The sequence below is a fragment of the Delphinapterus leucas genome, chromosome 19 (genome assembly GCF_059928025.1).
Source record: "Delphinapterus leucas isolate spDelLeu-1000000601 "Yukka" chromosome 19, BTC_Dleu_Yukka2, whole genome shotgun sequence".
NCBI classification, from domain to species: domain Eukaryota; kingdom Metazoa; phylum Chordata; class Mammalia; order Artiodactyla; family Monodontidae; genus Delphinapterus; species Delphinapterus leucas.
This window is the reverse complement of record NC_143147.1, coordinates 20,382,605-20,410,059: the sequence shown is the minus strand read 5'-3', so window position 1 is coordinate 20,410,059 and position 27,455 is coordinate 20,382,605. Positions and strand designations below refer to the sequence as shown.

Sequence of the window (27,455 nt, the reverse complement as noted above, 5' to 3'; positions counted from 1 at the left end):
CCTGGAGCTGCCCGTAGCTGCTGCCGCCACCACATGAGTGGAGAACCTGCCTGAGAATGGAGCCACCACCCAGGAAGGCTGAGCCAAGATGGTTCCAGACACATTCCTGATAGTGAGTGCCTGGAAGGAGCCCTACCCTGGAACTGTTAAGCTGCTAATGCTAATAAACGTCCTTTTCTGTTTAAGCCAGTTTGAATTGGGTTTGTCACTTGCAGTGGAGTTTGGAGATTACCCTTTGAGACCCACTTCAAATGTTTTCTTCTCTGAAGTGTCAGCAACCCTCATCCCCACCTGAGTCAATCTCTCGTCACTGTGCCCTTGATGCCTGTACTTCCCACACTGGGCTGTTTCCATTCACTAGGCCTGCCTGCCAGGCTGAGGACCACACGGCAGGGACTGTGTGACGACCCGCCCTCCGCCACAGCACTGGGCCAGGCTGAGTGGCCTTTCCATGGACAGTCAATGAAAGAGGGAGGCCACGTTGCAGCTACTGGTCACTCCTACTCTTTCCCCCAGGGAGGGAGCCCAGCCTCCTTCCTTCTGGGCATAAGGCAAAAATTATAATACAAGACCCCTGGCTGCCTTCTAGGGGTCCTCTCCCTTTTTTTTTTCTTAATTATTTTAGTTTTTGGCCGTGTTGGGTCTTTGTTGCTGCAGGCGGGCTTTCTCTAGTTGCGGCGAGTGGGGGCTGCTCTTCGCCGCGGTGCGCGGGCTTCTCATCGCAGTGGCTTCTCTTGTTGCGGAGCACGGGCTCTAGGCACGTGGGCTCAGTAGTTGTGGCTCATGGGCTTAGTCGCTCCGCGGCATGTGGTATCTTCCCAGACCAGGGATCGAACCCGTGTCCCCTGCACTGGCAGGCGGATTCTTAACCGCTGCGCCACCAGGGAAGTCTTCCCTTTTCTAACATTCACAAGGAGACCGAAGTTGGCAAACACGTATTGCTTTATTTAGTGTTTCTCTGGATTGCAGAAGTGTCAGCAGTGGGCTGAGACCCCCCCCCAGGAGGGCAGAGGCAGCTGGGCAGTCCCCCAGCCCCTCTGGGGAGGTGGGGGGGAGGGGGAGAAGCAGCAGAAAGAGGTGACGCCCCTGCAGCTCCTCCCAAGGCCGGCCCCTTCCCCAGGCTCCCAGGATAGGGAGGGGGGTCAGGGGCCAGTAAAGGCCCTATGTCCTTGAATTGGGGCCAAAGTATATGGGCAGGGTGTTTGTCAACCTAAGGCATGGACTCAGGCAGGAGAGCTCCTCCCACCTGGTGGCCCCCAAGGGTGATTGCTGGTCAGGAAGCCACATGCACCCTTAAGGCATGAGCCTGTTTCACGGGGCCCCCATCCCTGGGAGAGGCAGTGAGGTGTGCTGAGGACAGGGTTGCAGTCTGGTTTTGCCCCAACCTGCTGGATGACCTTGGGCAAGTCCCTTCCCCTCTCTGGGCCTCTGTCTCTTGCTCGTCACACCAGGAGACTAGACTAGGTGATCTCTCAGAGTCGTCCAAATTCTATGCTCTAGGGGTCCTGTACCCTACTCCAGGATGCCCTCAGGCTGGGATGATATTAGAAGGGCATTTTTAAGGCAGGAAGGAGGGGGCAGGCAAGGGTGGTCTCAGCCCCCAGGGGGATGTTGGAGTGGGCTACAGGTGGGCAGGCAGACGGACAAGGTGCCAAGGAAACGAGGAGGAGAGGGTGGCCTGGGCAGGGAAGAGGGCACCAAGGCCCAGACCGCCCACCCTCTCAGCTCCATTCCCTGCCCTGCTGGAGTCAGGGAAAACACATCCAGTGTGTCTTGGGGGTGGGAAGATGGCTTTTTTAAAAAATAGTTTCCTATAAAGCATCAAAAAATCTCAGAGAAAACCTCAGCAAAAGTTCCCTTCTCTCAAATATTTGGCATTGGCAGTGGGGCTGGCGTGGCTGCCTCTGGCCCCGGCTTTCCTATTGCTGTGGCCCGGCCTGGCCCACTCCTGGGGCAGCTCCCTGGTCCCTGCTGCTCCCTCAAGAGAGGGGCGAGCGGCAGGCAGGAGTTTGTTGGTGGGCTTCAAGGTGTCCCTGGGTCCCTGTCTGGAAGCTCGAGTCTTTGGTAACTGGGAAGGGGAGAAGGGGATGAGCAAAGCACTGGGAGGCGGGAGGGGGGTCCAGTGGGCGCCTTCATCACCGAGAGTTCAGCCGTGGGGCCACCTGTGGGACGGGGGAGAAGCCCAGGTGGTGAGCCGGAAGCAGAGGTGCTTCGAGCACTTGTCTTCACGGCTTAGATATGTCACAGCGCGCGGGGGCAAGCTGGGGGAGTGGTCTAGAGGCCTTGGCGCTGGAGACTCCAACCCTATTCCCACGGGAGCCACTGCCCTGGCCAGAGCGGGCCTCCCCTCCCCCCAGCACACTCTCACCCCCCTGATCCCCCCCGCCCCCGCGCTGCCATGTTTATGACCCTCTGCACTGTGGGAGCTCAAAGGACCCACGGCGAGGCTCCCAGGCTCTGCCCAGCACTGCTGAGGTTGGAAGGCTCGGCCACCAGAGGCTCTGCCCTGGCCCCAGGGCCCTCAGCGGGAGGCAGGGTGCTGCTGCCAGGCCCCACTCACCACAGCCAGGTGCCCGTTCTTGGCCTTGGTGACGAGCAGCTCCGAGCCGGTCGTGAAGTCGATGATGCCATCCCTGCCGGGACCCCCTGCGAACGTGATGCTGGAGGGAAGGTGGTGCGTGAGGCCCACCCGCCCCACGCACGCACAGCCCCCTCCCCGCCCCTCCCCGCCTCACCTGCCCTGGTTGATGTTGATGTTATTCACGCGGTCGGCGCTGAGGGCTGTCTTGGTCAGTGTCTCAATCACATGGTCACTCTGCAGCACCACGTCCCCCTGGGGGCCCAGACGGGGTCAGGGGGTCAGGCCCTGCCCAGAGCTAGAGAAGCACCCCCCCCGGCCCCCCCCCCGAGTCCCCCGAGGGCCACCTTCTGCTTATTGTCCTCACGCTGCACGTGGAGCACAAAGAGGCTGTCGCTCAGGCTGCTGACGGAGATTCCTGAGGCGGAAGGGCAGAGGTCAGGGATCAAGGGTCAGAGCAGGGGCCCTCCGCGCCCAGCCCTGGACTCCGGCTCACCGGTCAGGTTGGCGTACTCAATCCTCTGCTTGACTTTGGCATCCTCCACAATGAGCACGGCGCTGGGCGTCAGCAGCAGCTGCCGGGAGCGGGGCTTGTAGCCCTTGCGGTCATATTTCACGACGGGCACTGCGTACTGGGGACAGAGCGTGGCTGAGGGGCCTCCTCACCCTCTGCCCAGGCCCTGACTCCCCGACCCAGGCCTCGGGCAGCAGAACTGTTTGGGATTGAGGGCCGCCTGCAGGCAGCGTCTCACCTGGATGGGCTCAGAGCCCAGGGCCTGCAGCACTTTGGGGCTGATCTCATCTGCACCTGCAACCCGGATGGGGGAGGGGAGGTGAGAGGAGGAGGGGGCTAGGATGGTGATGGAGGGCTTACGCGCTGGGAAGTCAGGGGCTCACCAAGCCGTGTGCTAATGAAGAGCCTGGGGACACTCTGGGGGTAATTGTCCTTCTTGCCCTTGAAGATCTCACTAGCCACGGCTTTCTGCTGCAGCTGAGGAGGCAAGGGCGGGGAGGGGGGCGGTCAGAGGGATGGCGGCCATCACAGCAGGGACAGGCCCAGCCTCAGGAACTGAGACAGCTTCCCTCACCCTCCTCTGGCCCCAGCACCAGAGGCTAAGCCCTACCACCAACACTCCCCTTTAGCCCCTTCTCTCCCTTACCCCCATCCCCACTGACCAAGGCACAGGCTCCTTCAGAAGGGTCATGACAGACAGTACTGTCAGGGTTCAGGCCCCACTTTGGGGATAATTCCCCATCACAGCAGGCCTTGGAACCCCTGAGATAAAGCTCCAGCCTGAGATCTGGCTGGTTGCTGATACTCAAAGAACTACCACAGGTTGGGATTTCCCTGGCACTGCAGTGGTTAAGACTCTGCTTCCACTGCAGGGGGCACAGGTTCGATCCTTGGTTGGGGAACTAAGATCCTGCGTGCCACAAGGTACGGCCAAAAAAATTTTTTAATTTTTTAAAAAACCACTACTGCAGGTTAATTCTGCTGCGTGCGTCCTTTAGCATCATCCTATACTGAGTTGGCAAATACAGGCATGTCAGCCACCAACGTCTCTCTCTGGAACTACTCTATCAGACTCAAGCTGCAGCCTTTTCAACACAGGGCTCTGGGCAGCCTCTACCAGGCCAGCGGAGCTGGTCTAGAAGATAAACCCTATTTGCCGTGCAAAATCTACTCCAGCCGCGGCTTCATACATGAGGCCAAACGGGCTGGGATCCATTTGAGGGCACGTGGTAAATTGGGGTGAAGGTCCTCCAGGCCAGCACTCTTCGAGTGGCCCCCTGGCTAGTCCCCCAATGTCTGCCTCCCAGCCCCATACCTGCTGCTTCCACTCAGGGCTGATGCTCCGGCAGTACTTCCACACCATATTCTTCCGGCACAGCTCCTGCAGCAGTTTCGAGGCCTGTGGGCGCGAGCGAGGTCAGGGCACCCAGGCAGCCTGGCTCCCTTCCCTCTGAAGACAACAGGCATGTGCCTACCATCAGGCCTTGGCCTAAGTGACACCCCCTCAACCTGGACCACTCTTCCATTCCTGAGTTGCTTCTTTGCAAAGAACTCATTCTTGGGACTTCCCAGGTAGCGCAGTGCTTAAGAATACGCCTGCCAATGCAGGGGACGCGGGTTCGAGCCCTGGTCCGGGAAGATCCCCCATGCCGTGGACCAACTAAGCCCGCGCGCCACAACTACTGAGCCTGCGCTCTAGAGCCCGTGAGCCACAACTACTGAGCCCGCGTGCCACAACTACTGAAGCCCGCGAGCCTAGAGCCCATGTTCTGCAGCAAGAGAAGCCACCGCAATGAGAAGCCCACACACCGCAACGAAGAATAGCCCCCACTCGCTGCAACTAGAGAAAGCCCGCGTGCAGCAACGAAGACACAACACAGCCAAAAACAAATAAATAAAATGAATAAATTTATATAAAAAAAAAAGAACTCGTTCTCTGCAGCCCAGCTCCAGTTCCCTTCCCTTCCCTGATGGCTCCTCTGGTCACATGGTTATTAGGTCCCTCCGCTGAGCCTGCTGGTGGTTCCTAACTCAGCAGGGAGGGCCCACGGACCTCACGCAGGGCAGGTGGCGGCGTGGGCCAGGAAGTGTCCAGGATATTCCGGGGCAGCTGCCGCCGCAAGTTGAGCAAAAAAGAGGTGCGCACGTGATCCAGGAAGAAGGCGTTCTCGGGGCAACGGGGTGCGTGGCGCAGAATGAAGCCGCGGATGAGCCTGTGTGGGGGGGTGAGAAGCCTGGTAACGGACCCCCGCACACACACACTCTGCACCCCGCCCCCCATGGCGTCCAGGGCTCACCGCCGGATGGCCTGTGCTGCCCACTTCCTCTTGGCTGCCTTCCTCCGGCCCAGGGTTCCTCGCCACCACGACTGGATGCAGATGGCTGCAGAGGCCACAGACGGCTGACCTCTGTCTCCTCCCCACCCTTACCCTAGCCCCTGCCCTCCTGAAGACCCCTGGGCCCCCAAACCTGATCGCTTCACCCGGAGGAATTTCTGCCGCCAGTGAAAGCCCCTCCAGGTGGCCTGGATCTTCGTGGCTGTAATTGGGAAAGAAAGTCCCTTGGCCAGAGCGCAAGGGACCCGGCTGGGGGCCGGGCACTGTCAGAGCTCACTGAGTGGCATGAGTGAGGGGAGTGGCTGAATGAGCATTAAGTGAAGGGAGAGTAAATGAAAGAGCAAGGGAGCGAGCAAAGCAACATGAGAACATGCAGAGTGTGTAGCCAAGGGCAGGAGACTGGGGCTGGTGACGAGGAGGGCAGCTGAATGTGGGCGTGGCGGACTTCCTGGAGAAGGAGCCCAAATGCAGTGATTTCTTTCCTGCTCCCCAGAGTGGACTCCACTGGGATAGGAAGGGTGGGGCCCCTCCCTCACCCAGGCTCTGCCGCCGGACCTCCAAGGCGTCCTCTGTGGCAAACAGGGTCTTGGGGAAGCGGATGAAGATCTTGGTCCTGTGAAGGCAGCACTGATCGGCCCCTGGTTGCCACCCCCGTGCCCCCCAAACACCAGGCGTGGGAGCCACTCACCTGCCCATCTTGTACTCTTCCGGCTTGTAGCCGAGGTGTCTGACCAGCACAGCCACCCCATCCTGGGGCCGTCCTGCCCATATGGGCCATGTCTCTGGGCACAGTGACTTGTACCTGGGGACAGGAGGGGTAGAAATGCACTCAGCCCCCACCCCTGCCAGCATCCTTCTCTGGGGGCCCAAACCAGCTTTCCCGGGCATCTGCTGGGTGCTCCCACTGACTCACAGCTCACAGAAAGCCTGAGAGGTCGCTCTGTTACTATCCCCACTTTAGAGATGAGGAAATTGACGTTTCTCATCTGCTGAAAGTCATGGGGCTAGAAAGTGGTAGAGGTAGAATTCACACCTGATTGACTCCCCAGGCCCCTAACTCAGGATAACCCCAAAGCTGCTCTATCCTTTCTGAGCTGATTGGAAACTCTGTCCTTTTCACAGGCGTTTACTATCTCCGCTGGTGAGAGATAGGCATGTGGATGCACGCTTCATGGACCCCTGAGCAGCTGCTCTGTGAGGGCAGGGCCTGTGGGGGTGGGGGGGGGCTGGTCTTTGCCCTACCAAGCTTGACATTAGGCCTGCAGCATGGAGGGGCCCCTGGTGTGGATCCCACAGCAGCTCAGAGGCCCGTCCCTGAATGGGGCGGAGAATCGCTGTCCTCCCTCCCGGGATCAAGGAGGCGCCGACGACCCTCCCACCCTTTTCCCCTGGCGCTGAGCCAGGCCCCGCCCCACCTCTGCAGGAAAGCCTCGTATTTGCGGCGATAGGCAAAGCCGGCTCTGCGCACGCGCAGGTTCTCCATCAGTCCCAGGTACTTCACCTGGTGCCGGATCAGCACCTCGTCAAAGCGGCCTGGGGGAGGGATAACCGGGTGGTCAGAGGGCTTTTGCCGCCAGATGGCCGTTGCCTCTGCAGGGGAGGCACAGCCTGCACTGGCCCAGGGGGCAGAGGGCTTACCGGGCTGCTTGGCGTCATTGGGCTTGATGCAGCGGACGTAGGCAGGCTCCTTAGACTTCAGGATCTCCACCAGCTGCAGGAGGCTCATCTTGAACTGGGTGGCCACCTGGTCAGCCAAGATGAACGGAAGGTTGGTCGGAGCTGGGCTGAGGCCGCTAACCCCTGCAGATGTCGCTCCCCGTGGCGGAGCTCTGAAACCCCCCAGAGACCCCTCCCTGGGGCAAAACAGAACCAGTTCCCACAACTACCCCTGCCCTGCGTGGGCCCTTACTTTTTTTTTTTTTTTTTTTTAATTACAACACTTTATTCCAGCATCGGCAAAGGTCAGAATTCTGAAGCTCCTGAAGACTGGGCAGCATTTCCAAGTGAAATGTTACAACTTTACAAGTTTTGTTTCTTATTTAATTCTATATGCAGGAACTGAAACTTGGTAAAAGAAAAAATGCAAAAGAGCCAGAAAAAAAGATGTAATCAAGTTGTAGCATATAGATGTGCTCTTCAACTAAATTTACTGTGCCTATTGGAAAGCAGATGAAAGACAACTATCCTAGTAAATTAACAGATTGCCAGAAACAGGCTAAGAACCCTCATTTCTATTTAGTGGGGAGAAAACAAAACAAAACAAAAACGAAAGCAAAATGAAAGCTCTACTATTTCCATACTTTGTTTAGAGACAGAGGCTATAAACCCATGAAGGTCAACAAAATCTCCAGATCCCCTTCTCCCATCACCCCTCCCTCACAACAGAGGAAGGAGCCAGACTACATCACCTGCATCCCTCTGGCCGAGCTAGAGACCTCAGTTGAAGAACCTCATTCCCGTCTTAAAAATCCTGTTCAGGTCTCCTGGCAACCTCAATCCTATGTCTTCCTTTGGCAGCCACTCTTTCTCTTTTTAGAATTTCGGGGCCGCATTCCTAAACAGTGTGTCCTACTCCTATGCGTTCAACCGTTATCCCTGTACACTGCACTGCAGGACCTTCAAAGACTTCAGGCCTGTGGGAGAAGCGGATGCCTCAGCAAAGATTTGCAATCCACTGCGGTCCCATTAATGCCAGGGGCGTATGTCTGGGGGTTCTGGAAGCATCAAGAAGGGGCAACTATTTCAGTCTGTGGGGTAGGGGGCATCAGGAAGAGTCTTCTGAAAATAACCCTTCAGCTGAGAATTAAAGGGTAAGTAGGAGACAGCCCGAAGGCAGGCAGGAGGGGACGGCATTCAGGCAGAGCAACCAAGTGAGCCAAGGCTTGGTGTACACGGGGCACTACAAGCAGTGCAAGGATCCACAGAGGGAGTAAAAAAGATAGTGTCAGAGAGGCAGTATCACGGTAGGACTCGAGAGTCACATTAGGGAGATTAAATTCTATCCTGAGGGAAATAGGGAGCGAAAGAGGAATTTGGAGGGAGGGAATGACAGGAAAAGATCTGCCATTTGGAATAGCTCTACAGCAGACAGGTGGAGGATGGTTGGTAAGGACAGACTGGGAAGCCAGGAGACCACAGAGGAGGCTGTGGCTGGCTCAGAGGACCAAACTGGAGTAAGGGATACAGAGAGGCCGAGAGGCAAGGGTATTCGGGCAGCAGAAACCGGCAAGATCCAACGGTTGTTAGGATGAGGGCAATGGGGGAGGCTGAAGAATCAGGGATGATGCCCCCAGGTTTCTGTCCTTCAGGACTGGGTGGAGGGTGGTCCCTGCCCTGAGTTAGGGAAACAGAAGGAGCAGGCCTGGGACACTGGGTAGTCAAGGGCCCTTTATAGACTACTGGGGTCTGGAGTGCCTGCAGGCCACTTGGAGATCAGTGGAATCTATGGCTTGCTGGAGAGGCCTGGATCAAGTGGGTGTGTCCTCACGAGCGTCAAGGAGGGGGATATGAGGCCATGGATGAGAATGCTCAGGGAAGGGGCGGGGGTGGGGAGCAGAGGGCAGGGTCCCAGGGAGTCAGACTCTGGACAACATGCTGCCTCCATGGCCTCCCTGCCTGCATGTCTTGGCCTGCAGCGCTGTGGCTTCTACCTCTCCATGACCTTGCTCTTCCTGGGACTGCCCTGGCACTCCTCTTGCCAAGCCCAGCAGCCACACCTCTGACCACAGCTCACTGGAGCTCTCCCTGCATCTGGCACCACTGGCCATATCTGCCTTTCCCCGTCTCTCTCCTCTAAATGTCACTTTCCGGTCCACCTCCTGGATTTTTTTGGACTGTGTACCTGTGTGGGGCCCTCTGTCTATCTGATAAGCACCTACTCATTCCCAAGTTATCTCAGATGCTTCCTCCTCCAGGAAGCCCTCCCTGACCACCTCCCCTCTTCAACTCCCTCAGGCAATTTGCTGTCCCTAAGTTTCCATAGCACCCTGCGCACATTTCTAGGAGAGCACCTATTCATTTTTGTATCCGAAGTGCCCAGCAATGTCCACTACAAATGTCTGCTGTGGGGGTGAATGCACGCAAGCGCCCGCACAGACACAGGTGTACACATACACGTCCACACTTAGAGACAGTGCACACACAGGTACACATGGAAGTAAGCACAGATGCACCCACGGGCAGCCTCCCAGACACACACCGATGCACAGCCAGGCACCAGTGAACACACGAACTCAAACACACGCTGCTAACTTGCAGCTCATGCAGGCACTGGTCCCGCTCCCGTGCACACACACACCCCCTCGGGTCCCACAGCCTTCACACCGTCTCTGGCCGCTTCTTGTCACTGAGCTCGCTCCGGTCGAAGCACTGGCTCATGATGGGATTTTCCGAGCAGCACATGGCCTGTGAGGGCAGAGCAGGGCGTCATGGTGGGAGCACAGGGTAAGGCCTGTCAGATTCCTGGGGCAGACGTCGTACAGAGCCCCGACCGCGAGCCCTCCCCCTGGTCCTCCGCACCTCCTTCAGGTTCCGGAAGAGAAGGTCATTGTTTTTATCCAGAAACCCTGGAAGGAGAGAGCAGAGGTAAGGGGAGGGAGAGCCCCTCTCCCCACCCACTGTGGGGACCCAGCCCCAGGATCCTCACCGGTCACGTTGTAGGTCACCTCCCCAGCATAGTGCAGCAGGCGGAACTCCCCGCGGCCCAGAGATTTCCTGGTCCGCTGGTCAGCCAGCTTGTGCCTGGGGGTGACAGGGAGAGGAAGCTGCAGATTGCTGGCCTAAGCCATGCACCCTGCCTGCTGAAGAGACTTCAAGAGAGGAACCAGGCATCCAGTAAAAAGCTGACAGGGCGGGGCCACCTCCCTGCACAGAGGCTGCCACAGAGGCTCAGAGAGGTAGATGGCTTTGTCCTGGGTCACACAGCACCAGGACGGGGACCTTGGCCTCCGCACTGCCAGGGCATGCTGGGTGGAGGGCTACTTGGCGTTGCTTTTGGCTGTTACATGTCTCTGCTCAGAGGGCTGAGTGCTGCCCACTACATTTTAAGACTGGAATCTGCCCCAAGAGACTACTTATGTCTTAAGCATGTTTATACCCTTTAGCCCGTTTTCTACTTTTAAGAACAATTCCAAGCAACTAACCAGAGAGACCAGGCAGAGATTTAAGGCACAGAGATAGATATTCGTGGCAGCCCTGTTTTCCCAGCAGAAACCTGGAGGCTGGACAGGGCCCCCAGAGGCTGGGTGAGAGCAGTGGAGTATCTGCTTTAGAGCCGCTGGAGGAAGTGTTCTGAGGAAATTTTTCTGTTTGATGATACAGGAAGATACTCAGGATATAACATCATCCTGGGCCTTACACACAATAAGTTCTCAACTACGAAACAAAAATGTATAGAAAAAGGCAGGAAGAAAATGTCTCGAATTATTAACAGTGGTGACCTCTAGGTGACAGGATTACAAGTGGCTTTTGCACACGTTCCAACTTTTCTCTGATGAGGGACATTATTTTTACAGCCAAAAAAAGTTTTTCTTTTTCTTTTTTTTTTTTCAGGCAAGGCTTTCTTTACTGGGGCCCCTGCTACAGCAGGTGCGGGGAGCGAGAACAAACAACAGGTTCCCTTGCTTGCTCGCTCCAGAGAAAGGTTTTTAATATTCTCTTAAGCAAAAGCTGTTCAGGGGCTTCCCTGGTGGCGCAGTGGTTGAGAGTCCGCCTGCCGACGCAGGGGACACGGGTTCGTGCCCCGGTCTGGGAGGATCCCATGTGCCGCGGAGCGGCTGGGCCCGTGAGCCATGGCCACTGAGCCTGTGTGTCTGGAGCCTGTGCTCCGCAACGGGAGAGGCCACAACAGTGAGAGGCCCGAGTACCGCAAAAAAAAAAAAAAAAAAAAAAAAAAAATTGCTCAGGAATTCCCTGGCGGTCCAGTGGTTAGGACTTGGCACTTTCACTGCCGGGGCCCAGGTTTGATTCCTAGTCGGGGAACTAATCTGCAGCCCTGGGCCTGAGTCCCAGCTCTGGACTTAACTAGATGTGAGATAACCTCAGGCAAAGGGCTTCACCTCTTTGAACCTCAGTAAAACCTCCTCTAGGGGTTGCTTCAGATTAGAGGAGCTGATGTACTCAAGATACACAGGGCAGAGCTGGAACAGAGAGGCTTGTTTCTTTTCTCCCCTCACCCCGCTTTAGGGGATTCCTTAAATATAAAGGAATTTCCAAATAAGGAAGCTAGGAAAATCTTAGGAAGTTTCATTCTCAAAAGGAAAAGGAGGAAGCTGTGCTCCTCGCTTGTGACTCTGTGGACACACTAGGAGCCGCGGCTCTGTGTGCCTGTCCTTCACTTAGTGCCTCCTCTGGTCATCCCCTTGTGACTGGTGTTCAATGATTAGGGGGGATTGCAGGCTTCCACAGGCTCTGCCCCAGGAAAGCCCCACAAGCCCACTCACGTCAGGAAGTGTGGATGGTGCTTGACGGTGCCCTCCAGCTTCTCTAGGAAGGTCAGGTCCGTGGCATCCCCGGGGCGCAGACACTCCTCATCCTGGGGGGTGTGGCAGAGGGTGAAGGACGTGTGGGGGAGGGACTGGAGAGCACAGGGACTCAGGGGTCCCCATGGGAGGCGCAGACACAGAGGAAAGGGGCAGATCACAGGGAGCCCCCCAGACCTGGCCAGCACCTCACCTCACCCTCCACAGACAGCCCTGTCCTGTCCCTGCTCAAACTCTGGCTCTCTGCGGACAGGTCCGGAGAACAAGGGGAAAGGGGTGATGTCATCCCACCCAGCCCCCAACACGGGGCCTTGGAGGAGCAGACGGCTCACCAAAATGGAGATGATGCCCTTGAACTTCTCCTCCACCAGGTCACAGATGATCTTGTTGTTGAAATACTGGACAGGCTCCCACTGAGGGGCAAGAGGGGAGGAAGGCATCATCATGGGGTCCTGGCACCTCTCCTGGGGAGACCGACGCCCGGGCTTCCATGGCAGGTGGGGATGCCCACAGGCTTGCACTCACCGCGATGCCCTCTGCCTCATACTCCTCCTGTTCCGACTTGAGGGTGAGCTCAATGAAGAGCTGCTGTAGCTTCTCATTGCAGTAATTGATGCAGAACTGCTCAAAGCTATGAGGGAAACAGAGGAGCCCTCAGTAATTCCAGGGGACACGGGACCAGAAGCGGGGGAGGGCTGGGATGAGGCCCCACAGCTCTAAGGGAAGAAACACAGAGCAGGACCCAGGTGGCTGGGAAGACACTGGCAGGAATGTGAGAGGCTGGGGAAGAGGAGAGGCACCAGGACAGGGGAGACGGGAGGAGGGACAGGAAGGGGACAGTGGGGCTCTGACCTGTTGTTCTGAAACACTTCGAAGCCATAAATGTCCAGGAGCCCGAGGACCGTGGTGCTCCGCCAGCTGGGGCTCTCAGCATCCTAGGGCCAGACGACCAAGAGCATGGGTCCCAACGTTCGCCAGCTCCCAGCCCCGGGCCTCCCTGGTCTGCCCTCCCTGCCACCTTGGGAGCAGCAGGGGCCAAGCCCTCACCTTGGAGGCCAGCGACCTGTTGATCTTCGCGACCAGCCAGGTAAAGGTGCGACTGTACACGGCCTTGGCGAGGGCGTCTCGCGCGTAGGCAGCCTGTTCTAGGTTTAGCGGGCTCAGGAGCTGGGGGTGGAGAGTGAGATGGGGAAATGAATGCAGCCCCTTCCCACCCCGGTCCCTTCGCACTCAGGAAACTGACCACTCTGCCCTCCCTGCCCACAATGAGTCTGGGGTTGGGGGGCACCAGGGGAGGACACAGTGGCCCCACCAGAGGGAAGGTGGTATAAGACAAGAGACCTCATTCCTGGAGGGAAAAAAAAAAAAAAGAGGCCCCATTCCTGGAGGTGAGTCTTCCTTCCAGCCTCACCCTCTTGCTGTGTGACCTTGGCCAGCTCCCTGAGCCTCCCTGAGCCACCCGCCTTATGTCCTTCCAGCATTGCTAAGAAGACCAGCTGAGCAGACCGGAGGAAGGGGGATGATGGGCGGAGGGCTGCCGTACAATACTTGCTCCCGCCCCCACTAGCCCCTGAAGCAAAGGCTGGCCCTCACCTCTTCGCCCTTGGCGATGATCTTCCTGTGCGTCAGGGCTTCCCGCAACGTTGAGCCTTCCACACCAAGGAGCTGCCAAGGGAAGGGGTGGGCCTGGTGAGGGTGCACTCGCCCCGCCCCAGCTGCCCTGTCCTCGCCCTCTGCTTGCCCCACTCACCCGGGTCAGATACTTGAGCTGGTTCTCGGTTGTGACCTGGGCGTTGCTCTCTTCGTCGGCAGCAAAGTGGATGTTGCCCAGATGCAGGACACTGGCCACGATGCTCAGCAGGTCCTGGGGGGACAGGGAGGGGTAGGTGGGGGTTACAGGAGGGGCTGAGAGCCCCACAGGGGCACACAGTGGATGGTCAGAAGGAGCCGGGAGAGGGGCTTCCCTGGTGGCGCAGTGGTTAAGAATCCGCCTGCCAACGCAGGGGACACGGGTCCAGGAAGATCCCACATGCCGCGGAGCAACTAAGCCCGTGCACCACAACTACTGAGCCTGCACTCTAGAGCCGCGAGCCACAACTACTGAGCCCACGTGCCACAACTACTGAAGCCCACACGCCTAGAGCCCGTGCTCCACAACAAGAGAAGCCACTGCAATGAGAAGCCTGCGCACTGCAATGCAGAGTGGCCCCCGTTTGCCGCAACTAGAGAAAGCCCGTGCACAGCAATGAAGACCCAATGCAGCCAAAAATAAAAAATAATTTAAAAAAGAGAACCCATTGCTTTCAAAAAATTAGCAAAAGACAGACTTGTCTCTGGCAGAAATGGAACTCCTTCTGCCTCTTCTTATTTTCATATAAACAGAGACTATGGTACCTGCATGCAGCAACGAAGACCCAACGCAGCCAAAGATAAAACAAATAAATTTTAAAAAGGAGGCAGGAGAGGTGGTAAAGGAAATCTGAGACGAAAAGGCGGCTAGAGTAGAAATGGGGTGTAAAGGTAGACGGAGATTTTCAGGGTATGACAGGAGAAAAGGGAGGGTCCCAGCAGAGGCCTCACCTCCACCTCATCCTCGGTGAAGTCGATGACCGTCAGAGCCTTCCTGACAACCTTCCAATCATTCTTGTCGTTGATGGAGGAGACTTTGGCGCACTGGCCCTGGAGGATGGGCAGAGCTGGGTTCTAGCCGTGGCACTGGGCTCCCTGGATGGCACCCGCCCTGCCTGGCCCCTACTCACCTTCACCAGGTACAGGTAGCTCTGGGGGTTCCGTTCCAGGCCCAGCCTGCGCAGTGTCTCCTCCTCGCCCCCCTCCAGCAGCTGGTAGAAGATGTGGAAGTTCCTCTCCCCGTGATTCTGGTGCACCACCCGGGACTTCTCCAGGAGGTAACTGAGGATGTGGCCACCCACAGGGGCGCCCTGTGGGCAGGGCAGGATGTAGCGACTGCTCAGGAGGACTGGGGACAGAGCCCATCTTCCCCTTCCTCCCCTGCCCTCCGAATTCCAGCTCTGCCCATGGCTCAGGCAAGTCGCCCCCTCTGGCCTGTTTCCTCCTCTGAGAAATGAGGACGCTCAGCCCTATCTACCTGGCGGCTCCACTTGGATGTCCGACAGGCATCTCAGTCTCAACAGGCCTGAAACTGAACTCCTCTTCTCCCCTCCTCAAACTAGCTCCCTCTTCCCATCTCGGTCAACCTTCCAGGTGCTCAGGCCAAGCAGTCTGCGGTCCTGGAAGCCTCTTTGTCTCCCACACCTCACATCCAATCGGACAGCCAATCCTGCTGCCTTAACCTTCAGAACCTCCAGAGTCCGACCACTGCCAACACACTGGGCCCAGCCACCATCATCTGTCATCTAGATTTAATAGTCATCAGCTTCCCAACTGCTCGGCCTGGTTCTCTGCCGTCTACTCTCAACAAAGCGGCCAGAGTGATCATCTTAAGGGGAAAGTGAGGTCGCAACACGCTTCTGTTTCAAACTTTCGGGACTTCCCTGACGGTCCAGTGGTTAGGACTCTGCGCTTCCACTGCAGGGGACACAGGTTCGATCCCTGGTCGGGGAACTAAGATCCCACAAGCCACATGGGCACGGCCAAAAAGACAAACAAAAAACCCCCCCCCAGCTCTCTCGCCTCCCTTCCACTCAGAGCTTTAAAAAAAGTTCTTACACAGACCCGAAAGGACCCACAGCATCTAGCCTCCTCTTCTATTCCTTGGCCCCTTGCTCTCTTCTCCAGCCACTCTGGCCTCCTTGTTGTTCATGAACACATCAAGCACTTTCCCCATGAGAGCCTCTGCACTGGTTGTGCCCTCTGCCCGGACTCTCCTAGGTATCTGCACAGCTCATCCCTCTGTCTCCGTCAAACTTTTACCAAATGCCACCTTCTCAGTGCCTACTGTATCTGCCTCATTTAAAACAGCAACTGCTCCCGCCCGTTGCCTCATTTTATTTTTTGCCGTGACACTTGTCAGCTAAATTACATTTTTCTGTTTACTGTCTACCTCCCTGGAGGCAGGATTTCTGTCTGTTTTGTTTCACTGCTGTACCACCAGCACCTGGAACAGCGCCTGGCACACAGTAGGTGCTCAGTAAATATTTGCTGGTGCCAAAGACCTGGCCAGTGGGCGCCTGCTGAATGGGAATCCCACCACCCCTGCCCTGCCCCACCCACAGGTACCTTGAAGTCAAACTGCACGTCCATGTACTTCCCGAACCTGCTGGAGTTATCGTTCCGGAGGGTCTTGGCATTTCCGAAGGCCTAGGAGAGAACAGGGGCGTGAGGCATGCCTGGCAGTCTCTCTCTGCCCCTTCCGCCCCCCAGGTGCTGCTGTGCCCTCACCTCCAGCACGGGGTTGCTCTGCAGCAGCCGGTCGCGCACGGCACCGCCCCGCTCAGGGGCTGGGCAGGTCTCAGCATAGAACTGCAGCAGCCGTTTGGTGGCCTCTGTCTTGCCTGCCCCGCTTTCCCCGGAGATCATCACTGCCTGGTCCCGGCGCTCCGTGCGCAGTGCCCGGTAGGCAGTGTCAGCCACCGCGAACCTAGGGCAGAGAGGCCCGTCAGGAGCTTAGGGGGCCAGGGGTCAAGTGGCTGCAGGAGGTGGGAGTTCCACAGGTAGGACTGGGGGTGGGCGCTCCCATGTCTGGTGGGGTTCACAAGGGGGTGTACCCTTGAGGATGGGGGAACCCTCCAAGGTGTGGGTCAAGAGAGATCCTTCCCAGCTGAGGATGGGAGTCATATTCAGACAGAGGATTGAGGGGATCACTCATGGGTGGGGGGATTGGAGGTCATTCGGGTGAAGGTTGAGGTCACTCATAGGTAGGGCTGGGAGGTCCCTCAGAGGTGGGGGTCAGAGGGTCACTGAGGTTGGAGGGCCATGTTCAGGTAGAGCTGGGGGAATAAGTCATGAGTGTGAGTTGGGGTGGAGGCTGGCGGGGTCCTGCCCAGATGGAGTAGAGATTCACCTTGGGTGGGCACTGGGCATTCCTCACAGATGTGAACTGTGATTCATTCCAAGTGGGAGGTCGGGTGGAGTCATCTCAGGTGGAGATGAGGGGGTCACTCATAGGAGGGGGGGGTCACTCACAGGTGGGGTGGCACCTCATAGAAGCTGACGCCCCGGTAACGCTCCATGTGCTGCCGGCTGTAGATCTGTAGATCCCGGTAGGGGTTGACAGAGACCAGCACAGGGCCAATGTAGGTCTGGGGGTCAGGGGAGGAGGGTCAGAAGTTTCTCCCAGAGGCCCCTGAGCCTCTTTCCCTCACAGCCTGCATCTGTGCCCCCAGCACCCCCTGCATCTTCCCACTCGGGCCTCACGTAGATGAGGTTCTCCCGGAAGCGTCGCCGCAGGTTCTCAATGAAGGCTGCCTCGCTGGTGAAGTTCTCCAGCAGCACGAAATCCTGTACCCCGACCCGGTCACGGGCGGTCAGTGCACTCTCCATGGTCACCCGCACCCCGTCACTGCCCAGGGCCTGCAAGGAGGGGCCATGGGAGAGGGTCAGCGGCAGCAGGGTAAGGGAAGGCCACTTCTCCCCTCCAGCATAGCCTGCGGGACTGAGAGGACAACCAGGGGCACATGGACACAGGGGGCCTGGACACACGACGCAGGGAACACCCAGGAGACGGGTGTACCAGGCTGGGTACAGTGGGCTTGGATGGCAGGAAGCTGGTGCATGGAACACTGAGGACGCAGGTCCCAGAACAAAGACCACATGGGACCTGAACACAGGACACTGGAGCACAGAGCACCCAGAGGACACGGGGGCAAGGCCACTGAATCCAGGGAGATGCTGGTTTTGCGCAGAGAAAGGGGGGGTCATGAGAGTAAGAGAAAGAATGCTCTGTTGACCTTGGACAAAACCCCTCCTCTCTCTGGGCTGTGTCCTTCTCAAGAAGGAGGAGTTGAGATAGACCAGGTGACCTCAAGTCCCTTAGCTCTGGGCCACGTGTGACAGGTGCTTTGTAGGACAAATAGCTCAAAGTGAGTTCTACAGGCAGGGTGGGGCCATCTCTCCCACACCCACTCCCAGAGTCTCCAGGGGGAGAGTGTCTAGGGACCTAGCAAGATGCCACCCCAGGCCACAGGAGAGGGATTCCCCCAGGGGACCTCCCATCCCAGCTGGGTTCAACACCCACCCCAGAAGGGGGGCCCTCCCTCCCACAGCTGAACCACACCCTCCCCTCCAGCTGCCAGGTTCACAGACACCCTCCTCCCCTGAGAGCCCCGAAAAGCCTCAAGGGAGTGGGGATTTTACCGCGGAAAACACAGCTCTCTCCGGACCCCATTAGAGGGTGGGGAGAAGTACAGGCTCAACAAGGCCCCCACCCCAGAGCACACTCTTCAAAAGGGTCTGAGGGCTCTAGAAAATTGACACCAAGAGTGTCAAGGATCAGAGAAGAGCAAGGTGGCCACCGTGGTGGGAGGGGGGTGTAGATCCCCAAGAGGCCACTAGGCCTCCTCCAACCGCAGGCTACCCAGATCTCTGGCCGGGGAACCCCTCAGGGTCTGGCCAGGGGCCTGCCTCTCCTAGGCCTGTCCCTCACTGCCCCCTCCCCCCTCCAATACTGTCCCGAAGCTGCTGCCAAATCTGGCCCGAGCTCCAGCCCCCTTGCCCTCTGGGTGACGGGTCTCGGCGCTCTCAGCCCTCCCCGGGAGCTATTCACCCGGCCCGGGTCCGAGAGCCTCACGGCCCTCCCTGCCTCGGCCTCCTCCCCCTGCAACTTTCCGGGACGTTTTTCCACCCGAAATTCCTGGGCCGCGCCCGCTTCCTGGCGAGGCCGAGGCGGCGCCGCGAGGCCGGGAGGGACGCCCGGGACCCCCGCCCTGCTCGCCAGCCCCGCTCACCGACGCTCGGTAGCGCATCCTGCCCGGTCGGCCTGGCGCCCTGCTCCGCTGCCCGAGCTCTCGCCTCGGGGCTCGGCGGCGGCGGCGGCGGCGGCGTCACGAGGGAGGGGCCGACCCGCCCCCCGTTCCGCCCCCTCCGTGTGCCTCGGAGGCGCGGGACTCCCCGGACGCCCCCGCCTCCTTCGGTGCTTGGACTCGGGGGTCCCTCCCCAGCTGGTAGGGGTGGGGCAGGAACTAAGGGGGATCTCGCGGCGTGGGTGGGTACAAGGGTGGGGTGGGGGCGGGCGCGGGGGCGGAGCTCCCCGCCGGGCAGGGGCTCCGCCTGAGTCAGGTTTTCCAGGAGGGACTTCGTTGGTTCCAGGGTGGGGCCCGGAACCCGCGCGGCCGCCGCGTCTACACTGACCCGGAACTCACTTCCGGGCTTGTGTCTACACTACGCACTAGGCCAGGCGCGGGACTCACTAGGCAGAGGCCCGTGGGTCCCGGAGGAAGCAGGATTCCCACCCCCACACTCCAACCTCGAGTCCCGGGAAAGTTAAAAATAGAACGAAATGTCCAAATACGGCCGGCGCGCCCAGGCGGGCGGAGCCTCCGTGCGGGACACTGTCCACCCCCGTACACTCTCTGGAGGGTGGATCCCGTGTCTTTAAGTCTCTAGGAAATCTCTTTAGTTTCCCGCGTCAGCACAGAGCGCGTACCCCAGGGACGAAGGCAGCCAGAGCACCTTTGCCGAGCGCGGTGCGTGCCCGGCCTCCATGGAGGGCTCAGCTTTCCATCTGGGGAATCCACGTCCGACTTCCAGCATTTGGGGCAATACCTTTCTCCCCTATCGAGGACATCCCGACTAGGGCCCCTGTGCCCAGGGGCTCTTCACCTCTCTCCTTCCTCTGGAGAGGGTCTCCCTCTCTTGTCCCTCTGGATCCCTCCATACTTTCTGCCCAGGACATCCTCCCTCTACCCAAACCAGCCCCCCAGCAGCCCCGCCCTCGCTGGGCTTTCGGTGGGCAGCAGCCTGGGGGGCAAACTCTAGCTCAGATCCCAGCGCTGGTGGGGGTGTGATGGCTAGTGCTTCTTCCAAAAGGCTGGGCTGCTTCTCACAAGCTGTATGACTGCCAGCAGGTCAGTTAATTTCTGGGAGCCTCTCCTTCAGCCTTAAAACGAGGCTAATACCTGTCTCAAAGGGCTGTTGAGAAGGCTAAGATAAGCCGCCAAGGCACCTCCCAGGCCTTCAGTAAACACCACTTCCCTCTCGGACAGACACTTTGCACACACGCTTGGAGCAGACCTACTAAGAGCCAGGTCCTGGGCCAGACAGGTCACACTTCTTCTATAGCGGGGAAAGCCCCTCAGGCGTGTCTGCCTGCCAGTTAACAAAGAGCTCTCGAACTTTACTTGTGCCCCACCTGACAGATAAGGAACCCGAGGCGCAATCGCCGGATGCTGACTTGACCTAGGGGGCAAAAGGGCAGGGCTGGGACCCAAAGCCTCAGCGTGCCCCTCTCTCAGACCTGGGCTCCCCGGGGAGGGAGGGAGGTTGCGGCAGGTGCGGGTTGTAGCCTCGTGGGGAAGGCTCATTACCTCGAGAACAACAGCCCGGCCGGAGCCGCGGCCCTGGGGACCCCGCGGCGGGGGCGCCAGCTGGGAGATGGGGCCCTCTGGAGGGAGCGAGGGGACTGGGTGCCACCGCGCGCAGCTGGGAGATGGGTGGGAGCGGAGGGGGCGGGGGCCTTAAATGCCACCAGCTTCGGGCTAAGGGCGGGAGGGACCTCAGCCTCCCGCTCACCCGGAGTGGGAAGGGCCTTGGAAGACTGGAGGAAGGGGGTCCAGCCGGTCCCCAGCAGGAGCACGGCTCCGGGGTTGGTACAAGGACTAGGCTGGCTCGGCTGGCGGCCGCCCGCGGGCCCGAGGCGAGGAGCTGGCAGAGGGGCGGGGCCTCGCGGCCGCAGTGCCCGCTCCCGCCGCCGCCGCGTCAAGCGGCAGGAATGAGGGGAATCCGCGTGCGGAGGGGTCCGGCCGGCCACCCCCGCCCGAGCCCCGCCGCTGCATTCCCCGGATGCCCGCTGACTCCCTTACAGCCACCGCCCGGCGGCGGAAGGAGGGGGCGTCTCCGCTGCCAGGCGGGCCAGAGGGCCTGCTCCCCGACCACAGCCCCTGGCCACCGCCACCGGCCGCCTCGCCTCACTGGACGGAAGCGTCCGCCCGGGAGAGGGGGTAGGGAGGCGGGGGACAGAGCGTGTGAGAGACACCGCGGCCAAGACTGCAGCGCCGGGCGCTTCCTGCGTTCGGAGCACTGTCTTCTGGTACTGTACTCCTTTCAATGCCCTCAGCCGAGCCATGAGGTCTGTATTATTACCCCCATTCTACAGGCGGGGAAACTGAGGCTGGGCAGGCGAATGACGTGTTCAAGATCCCAGGACTAGTAAAAGGAGGGCTGGGATTGGAACCGGGAAGTCTACCACTGTCTACTCCTACAGGGCTGCCCTGAGGGAAAGACGCCTGCCTAGCGGCTGGAGGATTTCCCAGCTTCTCTGTCAGGGTTAACATGCTACCTGCCAGGCCATGACCTTCCTTAGCGAACTTCCTTAGCAGTGCCCAGTACCCACCCTTGGCGGTGTTGTGTGACTATTGACATGTAGGCCTTAGGAATAGCAGCTAGGGAGTGGGCCATGACCTGTGCCCCCAGCATGGCCCTGGACCTAGGGGCTGGCCTCAAGCTGGGGTGCAGCTGTGACCCCTGAGTGACCCAGGACTTATTTCCCAAGGATGCCTCTGAGTCTCCTCCCACCTGGGGAGGTGTTTCCCATAAAGGTGGCGCAGGCCCAGCAGACCTGGGTCATCCAGTGCCCGTTACCTAGTATGGGCCAGGTGCCCCCAAGCCTGCCCTCTGGAGGAGTGGGGAGGGCAGTGGGCAGCCTCAGTTGTTCCCCTGGCTCAGGTCTATGCGAGTCTGGAGAGGGTGTTCTGAGGACCCCCAGATTGCTAATAGAAACTGATTTCCACTGAGGCAGCCTCATGGCCTGTTGGGGCAGCGGAAAGAACCACAGCCTATCTCACCCACAGCGCATGCTGGGCACAGAACTGGTGTTCAGCTTTTTTATTATCAAACATATCTTAGGTCTGGGCCCAGGCTGCCCCACCAAGGACTGTTCCAGACTGAAGGGAACTGTTACGAGGGGGAATGGAAAGAAAAGCTGGAGACTTAGGGGTTCTACCTGATATCTCACTGGGCCCCAGTCAAGGGCTGTATACTCTGGCTCCAGAACCATGGGCCTTTTGCCTGCCAGACACCTCTGCCTGGGGGTCCAGCAGAAGTAAACAAAGCGCCTTGCCCACTAACCTATCCTCCTTGTTCAGTATCCTGTAAGATGAGAGGAGGCAGGCACCTCCAGCTAGTCATCACCGCCTGGCATCAAAAGGCCCACCCGGGCTTCCCTGATGGCGCAGTGGTTGAGAGTCCGCCTGCCGACGCAGGAGACACGGGTTCGTGCCCTGGCCTGGGAGGATCCCACATGCCGCGGAGCGGCTGGGCCCGTGAGCCATGGCCGCGGAGCCTGCGCGTCTAGAGCCTGTGCTCCGCAACGGGAGAGGCCACAACAGAGAGGGGAAAAAAAAAAAAGGCCCGCCCTCCTCGCTCCACTCCTCACACCAAGGAGTCACTACCTGCTAAAACCTCCCCTTGGCTCCTGCACCACTGCTCTGCCCCTGGACCAAGCAAGCAACCTCCAAACTGGCCTCTCTGCCTTCCTCCCTCCAATCCATTTTCCCACAGCCACCTGTGGTATTTACAAATGCAAATCCGATCAATTAACATCTCATGTTAATAGAGTGAAGGTTTATAGGGCACCTGTCCATATGCCAAGCACACCCACTGCTTCTCGCCAGGCCCCTGTATGTGGACTCCAGAAGCCCCTTGTGTCCTCAGTTTACCCCACTGCTCCTGTGCTCCTATGTGGCTACAGGGGCAGCCGTCTCCAGTCCCTTCTCTCCCCATGTCTCCCTCACCACCACACACAGCCAGGAGGAGCTGCTTCCACCTTTGCCACCAGCCGCGTGGCTCTAAGCTTCAAGCCTTTGCACCTGCAGCTTCCTTGGCCCTCGCACCCAAACCCCTCCCCACCTGACTGACTCTTAGTCATCCTTGAAGATTCGGCTCAGGTATCACTTCCTCCAGAACCCCTTCCTGACTCCCCGCAACACACAGCCCCCTCCTTATCGCATTCCGCTCTGATCGAAGGTTTCCTTGTCAGTCTCTCCCAGGAGACTGCTCCCGCTCCAGGCCGGCACACAGTGGGAGCTCAATAACCCCTCGTGGACGCCTGTGTGAATGAATGAATCACAGAGCCCGGGAGTGTGAGCAGAAGGCCGGAGCGTGCCGGGCGTTGAATAGGCCGTGGGCCAGCCATTCATTCTCTCATTCATCTCGGAGCCCCCCAGCCGCCGCACTCACACGCAGGGGCCACTGGCGCGGCTGGGCCGGGGGGCGGGGAACGGGAAGGGGCGGGGCCCGGGCGGCTTCTCCGGAACCCGGAGGCAAAGCCGGCAGCCGGAGGGCCCCAGAGGGCGCGCAGGGCGCCTGGGTCACGCGATCCCAGCCGCTCCTCTCCGCCCTCACGTTACCCGCAAGAAATCTAAGTCTCTAACAGGCCGAGTCCCGGGGCCACCGGGTCCTGGGACCCCGCACGGGCCGGGCCGAGCCCACCCTCGGCCCCTGGGCCGGCGACCCCCGCCTCCCCAACCGTAGCTCCGGGCCTGGCTCGCCGCCCGGCCGCTTACCCTCTCCTCCATCCCGCCCGCCAGCGGAGCCCCCCCACCCCCGGGGCCGCGCGGCTGCGGCCCTCACGTAGTTTCCCGTACCCACCGGCTTGGCTTCTCGGGTGCGCGGGCGGGGGCCAGGCTAGTCGGCGTGGACGGCTCCGGAGTCGGCGGCCCAGGCACGCTCTCCCCGCCCAGGGCCCGCCCGGGGCCGGGCCGCTCCCTGTCGTCATCCCGGTCAGGGCCCAGGCCCCGGCGCGCGCGCGCGCACCCTCCGGCCCCGCCCAGGCCGCCCCGGTGCCGGCCCCGGCCCCGGCCCGCGTCCGTGTCCGCGGGGGCTTAGTGCAGCACACTCCGCAGCCAGCTCCCGGGGACGAGGCGCGTCACAGTCATTCACACACATGCACACACGCACCCTCCTCTGGCTGACGACCGGGCCCACTCGCTGTAGTGCTGGGCGGCGTGTGTCTTATGGGGTTCTCCCTTATCCTAGGTCGCCTTTGCATCACCAGAGCAAACCCGACCCTGCCCTGCGTGCCAGGCCAAGTCAGTTCTTCCCCTTTTCTGACCGCCTCGCTCCATTCACCCTCCTTCTCCACCCACGCTACTGCTCTGAGCCGGCCAGTGTCTGTTCTTCAGGCCAGACGGGAAAGCAGCGGCATTAACTGAGCCTGTACTATGTGCACCTGGAGCTTTGCATGCGCTGGTCCTTAGATCTCAGAGCGGCCCTGTCACCTCGGTGTTGTTAGCCCAGTTCACAGGCCAGCCCACTGAGGATCAGGGAGCTGGAGGAGAAGGGATTCAAACCCAGATCCCCGCTTTGAAACACTCTGCTCCTGGTGGGCTTAAACCCTACACTCTTCCTTCCATTTACCCCTTGTTGTCCAGTCTGTTCCTGTCCCACCAAGGATCAGAATGCTTCCCCCACTGCTCACCTCTTTCCCGAGGGGTTTGCTTGAGAGGAAGCTGCTGGGCCCTGGCGAGACACTGCCACCCTTCCTCCCAGCCCAGAGCATCCCAGCTTACAAGCTTGCAGGGCCTGTGGGGATGAACCACACGGATGATCTCCCCGGTGGGTATCAGCTCCACTTGCAGGGCCATTCCGTCTGTGGATAGCCAGCGTGCTGAGCACTGGGGCCTCTGAGCAAAAGCCCGTCTGCCTGCCCGCCCGCTGGTTCTGGCTGCTCCCGGAACCAGGAATCTAGTCTCACGCTGGGATGGCCGCTTGGTTCAGCTTCAACTCCAGCCCCGGGGGATGTGTCTGGTCCAGTGCCTCAGGACACAGCTGGAGCAGCCCAGGTCTGATTGGGAGGCCTCTTGGCCCAGCAGGGTTGGGGCAGGAAGAGGAGGGGCTGAGGGACGGAGGAAATGCTTGTTGTCCCAGGTAACCGGAGGAGCTGATGCAGCCACCCATGGGGGACCCTGGGCTCCAGGTCAAAGTGTAGGAAGCCTTTCTCCCCAACAGCTACATGGTCAGGCCTCTCCAGCTGCCCTCTCGCTGGTATCAGCTGGAGAGCACAGTGACCACTCCCCAAGTCAGAATGTACATCCTCCCTAAGCCAAGAGGATCCATGAATAGGCACAGTCCCCCCCAGCTTGTCCGCCTCCCACAGCGGCAGGTGAGCCCCTGGAGTTTGAGGCGCCAGGCTGCTGGGGACTGGCCATGTTGGGCAGAGGGGTTAGCTGGAGAGGCCGGAGGGCATTGTGAGGAGGCCCCTGTCCCACCCTCCTCTGGAGCCTCAAATGCTTGAGGTTGGTTCCTGGGTGGCTTGGCGATGGGGAGCCTTAATCTTGTTTGCCCCTTACTTTTCCGCAGCACCCTCAGGTGCTCCCCACCCCCAAATGTTCCTGTTTTCCTATCTTTATCGTTGCTAAATCACAGCTGACACTTTCCTGGCCTGGGACTGAGCCCTCAGGTCTCCGGCCATTCCTTATAGGAAGTGCAAAGGGGGAAGTGGTTGGGGAAAGCGATCTTTCCAGAGGAAGATGCTGGCAGGGGAGGGGTGGAGTCCAGTGGGCCTGCGCCGCCGGCCCCCTCGGGCAGGCACTTTCCCTGGGCACCCTTCCTTCCCTCCCCTCAGCTTCCCCCGCCCAGGAAAGGCCAGCAAAGCTTCCTTCCTTCCTTCCTCTGGGAAGCACATCTATCCAGGGCAGGATCATCCCCGGCGGCCACACAATGGCCCTTATCAGCCGTGGAGCCAGGCACAGAGACCCAGCGCACACCAAGTCTCACATATTTCCTGTTTCCACCCAGCGGGTCAGGGCTGGGCCCAGAGCGGCCATATCCTGACTGGGGCCAAGAGGAGGGAGAGCACCCCCCCTTCCCCTTCCCGCCTCTCAATCATTGCTGGACTCACCCCTCCCTGCTAACAGGAGGCAGGGGTAGGGGTGTGTGAAGACTTAAGGGCAAAGGGGAGAGGTGGGCACCTAGAAGACAAGCATGATCCAGAAACAGAAGAAACAGGGGGACCCCTGGAGTCAGGAGCCCTGAGGTCCAGCCCCAGGGCTACATCAATCAGAATGAAGAGCTGGATAGACTATTTTGTTTTGTTGTTTTCTTTTTGCGGTACGCGGGCCTCTCACTGTTGTGGCCTCTCCCGTTGAGGAGCACAGGCTCCGGACGCGCAGGCTCAGCGGCCATGGCTCACGGGCCCAGCCGCTCCACGGCATGTGGGATCTTCCCGGACCGGGGCACGAACCCGTGTCCCCTGCATCGGCAGGCTGACTCTCAACAACTGCGCCACCAGGGAAGCCCTGTTTTTGTTTTGTAATTGTTCTTTCACAATAATCTTGTGAACCGGAACACTGTATTTTACAGAAACTGAGACTCCTAGAGTAGGTGGAGGTGGAACTGTCATTCGAATGCAGGGCTTGACCCCATTCCTGTGTTTCTGGTCTTGCATGACACCACAGCTCCCTGGCTAAGTCCGGAGGGATCATGCCACTCCTCTGGGCTTTGGTTTCCCCGTCTACAGATGAAGGGTGCTCTGTAGCAGCACCCACGATGGTTGTGCGTGAGAAGGAAACAGGTGGCGAGTTCAAGGGTTCAGAGTCCCTCGGGTATGTGTGTGTTGGGGGCAGGGATAGAAGTTATCATGGGGACCTCGGAGTACAGGGATCTGGGGTAGAGATGGGGCAGAGAGAAGAGATGGTGACATTTTTGGAGAGCTTAACCCAGGACCAAGGCTCAAGACTAAGGTGTGAGGGAGTGCCGGGTGAGGAGGGATGAATCGGTGAGAGCAGAGTATGCACATTTTCTGAGACTTCAGTCCCAAGAAATCCATTCTACCTGCTCAGCAGCAGAGTAAACGAAGTGCCCAACAGCATAAGAGACATGCCCCACCTGGACCAGGGACTAAGAGGGCCACCATCCCAGAACCTCATCCCATTCCCATCTGGGCAACATCTGTCATCCTCAGACATAGTCTAGTCTGGATAACAGGGTCCTCGTCCTGGAGTCTAGCAAGGGCCCAGGAACGTGTGCCCGTTCCCACCACTATCATGAAGGAGTCACAAGTGTAAAAGCCATGTTTCTAATTATCCCCCAATGCAACAGCCACAGAACACAGATGGCCATGGCCTGCTAGAAGCCAGAGGGATAGATCCTGATGGCTCCCAGGGTGAAGTAGGAATGCAGAGCAACTGGAGTGTCCCCCAGTCTCAGGTCATAGGTTGGGCGTTAATAGTCACAGAGCAGGCTCCCTGAGGTGTCTTCTCCTCGGAAACAGGATGTAGCGTCAACAGCGGCTGGAGGCAAATGGTGGGAGTGGGGCTGGGCCGTGTCCACACGGCATCTGGAGAATGCTCTCTGAAGACCCCTGGGCCAGATTCTCCAGAACATCTTGATTCTGACTCTCCTTTCCGCCTGCCCCCACTTCTAGGTCCCAGAGTGGTCTAGACAAAGGGCAGGTTTCTGGCCTGTGATGGCAGGCA

At 59.2% G+C, this 27,455-nt stretch overlaps 1 protein-coding gene across 3 annotated transcripts; it reads right to left on the bottom strand.

The window, feature by feature from the left end:
* Window positions 1-924: 924 nt before the first annotated feature.
* MYO1C (myosin IC) lies at window positions 925-24,658 on the bottom strand. Of its 3 annotated transcripts, none has more exons than XM_022595624.2 (32): window positions 24,549-24,658; window positions 17,242-17,397; window positions 17,011-17,126; window positions 16,267-16,465; window positions 16,105-16,185; window positions 14,667-14,846; window positions 14,488-14,586; window positions 13,658-13,771; window positions 13,501-13,572; window positions 12,955-13,074; window positions 12,760-12,842; window positions 12,433-12,538; window positions 12,240-12,320; window positions 11,869-11,960; window positions 10,074-10,168; window positions 9,947-9,993; window positions 9,752-9,832; window positions 7,067-7,172; window positions 6,844-6,961; window positions 6,117-6,230; window positions 5,965-6,041; window positions 5,562-5,630; window positions 5,390-5,474; window positions 5,146-5,305; window positions 4,408-4,491; window positions 3,476-3,569; window positions 3,331-3,386; window positions 3,075-3,210; window positions 2,926-2,996; window positions 2,736-2,833; window positions 2,561-2,660; window positions 925-2,162 (listed from the first exon to the last, which is right to left on the bottom strand). In XM_022595624.2, exons 1-32 carry the CDS (start codon window positions 24,621-24,623, stop codon window positions 2,136-2,138), a joined length of 3,192 nt encoding a protein of 1,063 aa, XP_022451332.1. In that variant the 5' UTR covers window positions 24,624-24,658; the 3' UTR covers window positions 925-2,135. The 3 variants fall into 3 exon arrangements, with proteins under 3 accessions (XP_022451332.1, XP_022451334.1, XP_022451333.1); XM_022595626.3 differs by lacking the exon at window positions 24,549-24,658 and adding an exon at window positions 23,629-23,765; XM_022595625.3 differs by lacking the exon at window positions 24,549-24,658 and adding an exon at window positions 18,771-19,388.
* Between the last annotated feature and the right edge of the window lie 2,797 nt (window positions 24,659-27,455).

Coding starts and splice junctions, on each gene's coding strand:
- MYO1C (XM_022595624.2), bottom strand. CDS start 24,623: ATGGCCCTGCAAGTGGAGCTGATACCCACCGGGGAGATCATCCGTGTG. Junction 6,231..6,843: donor TACGAGGCTTTCCTGCAGAG/GTGGGGCGGGGC, acceptor TCCTGTCCCCAG/GTACAAGTCACTGTGCCCAG. Junction 5,475..5,561: donor CCTCCGGGTGAAGCGATCAG/GTTTGGGGGCCC, acceptor TGGCCTCTGCAG/CCATCTGCATCCAGTCGTGG.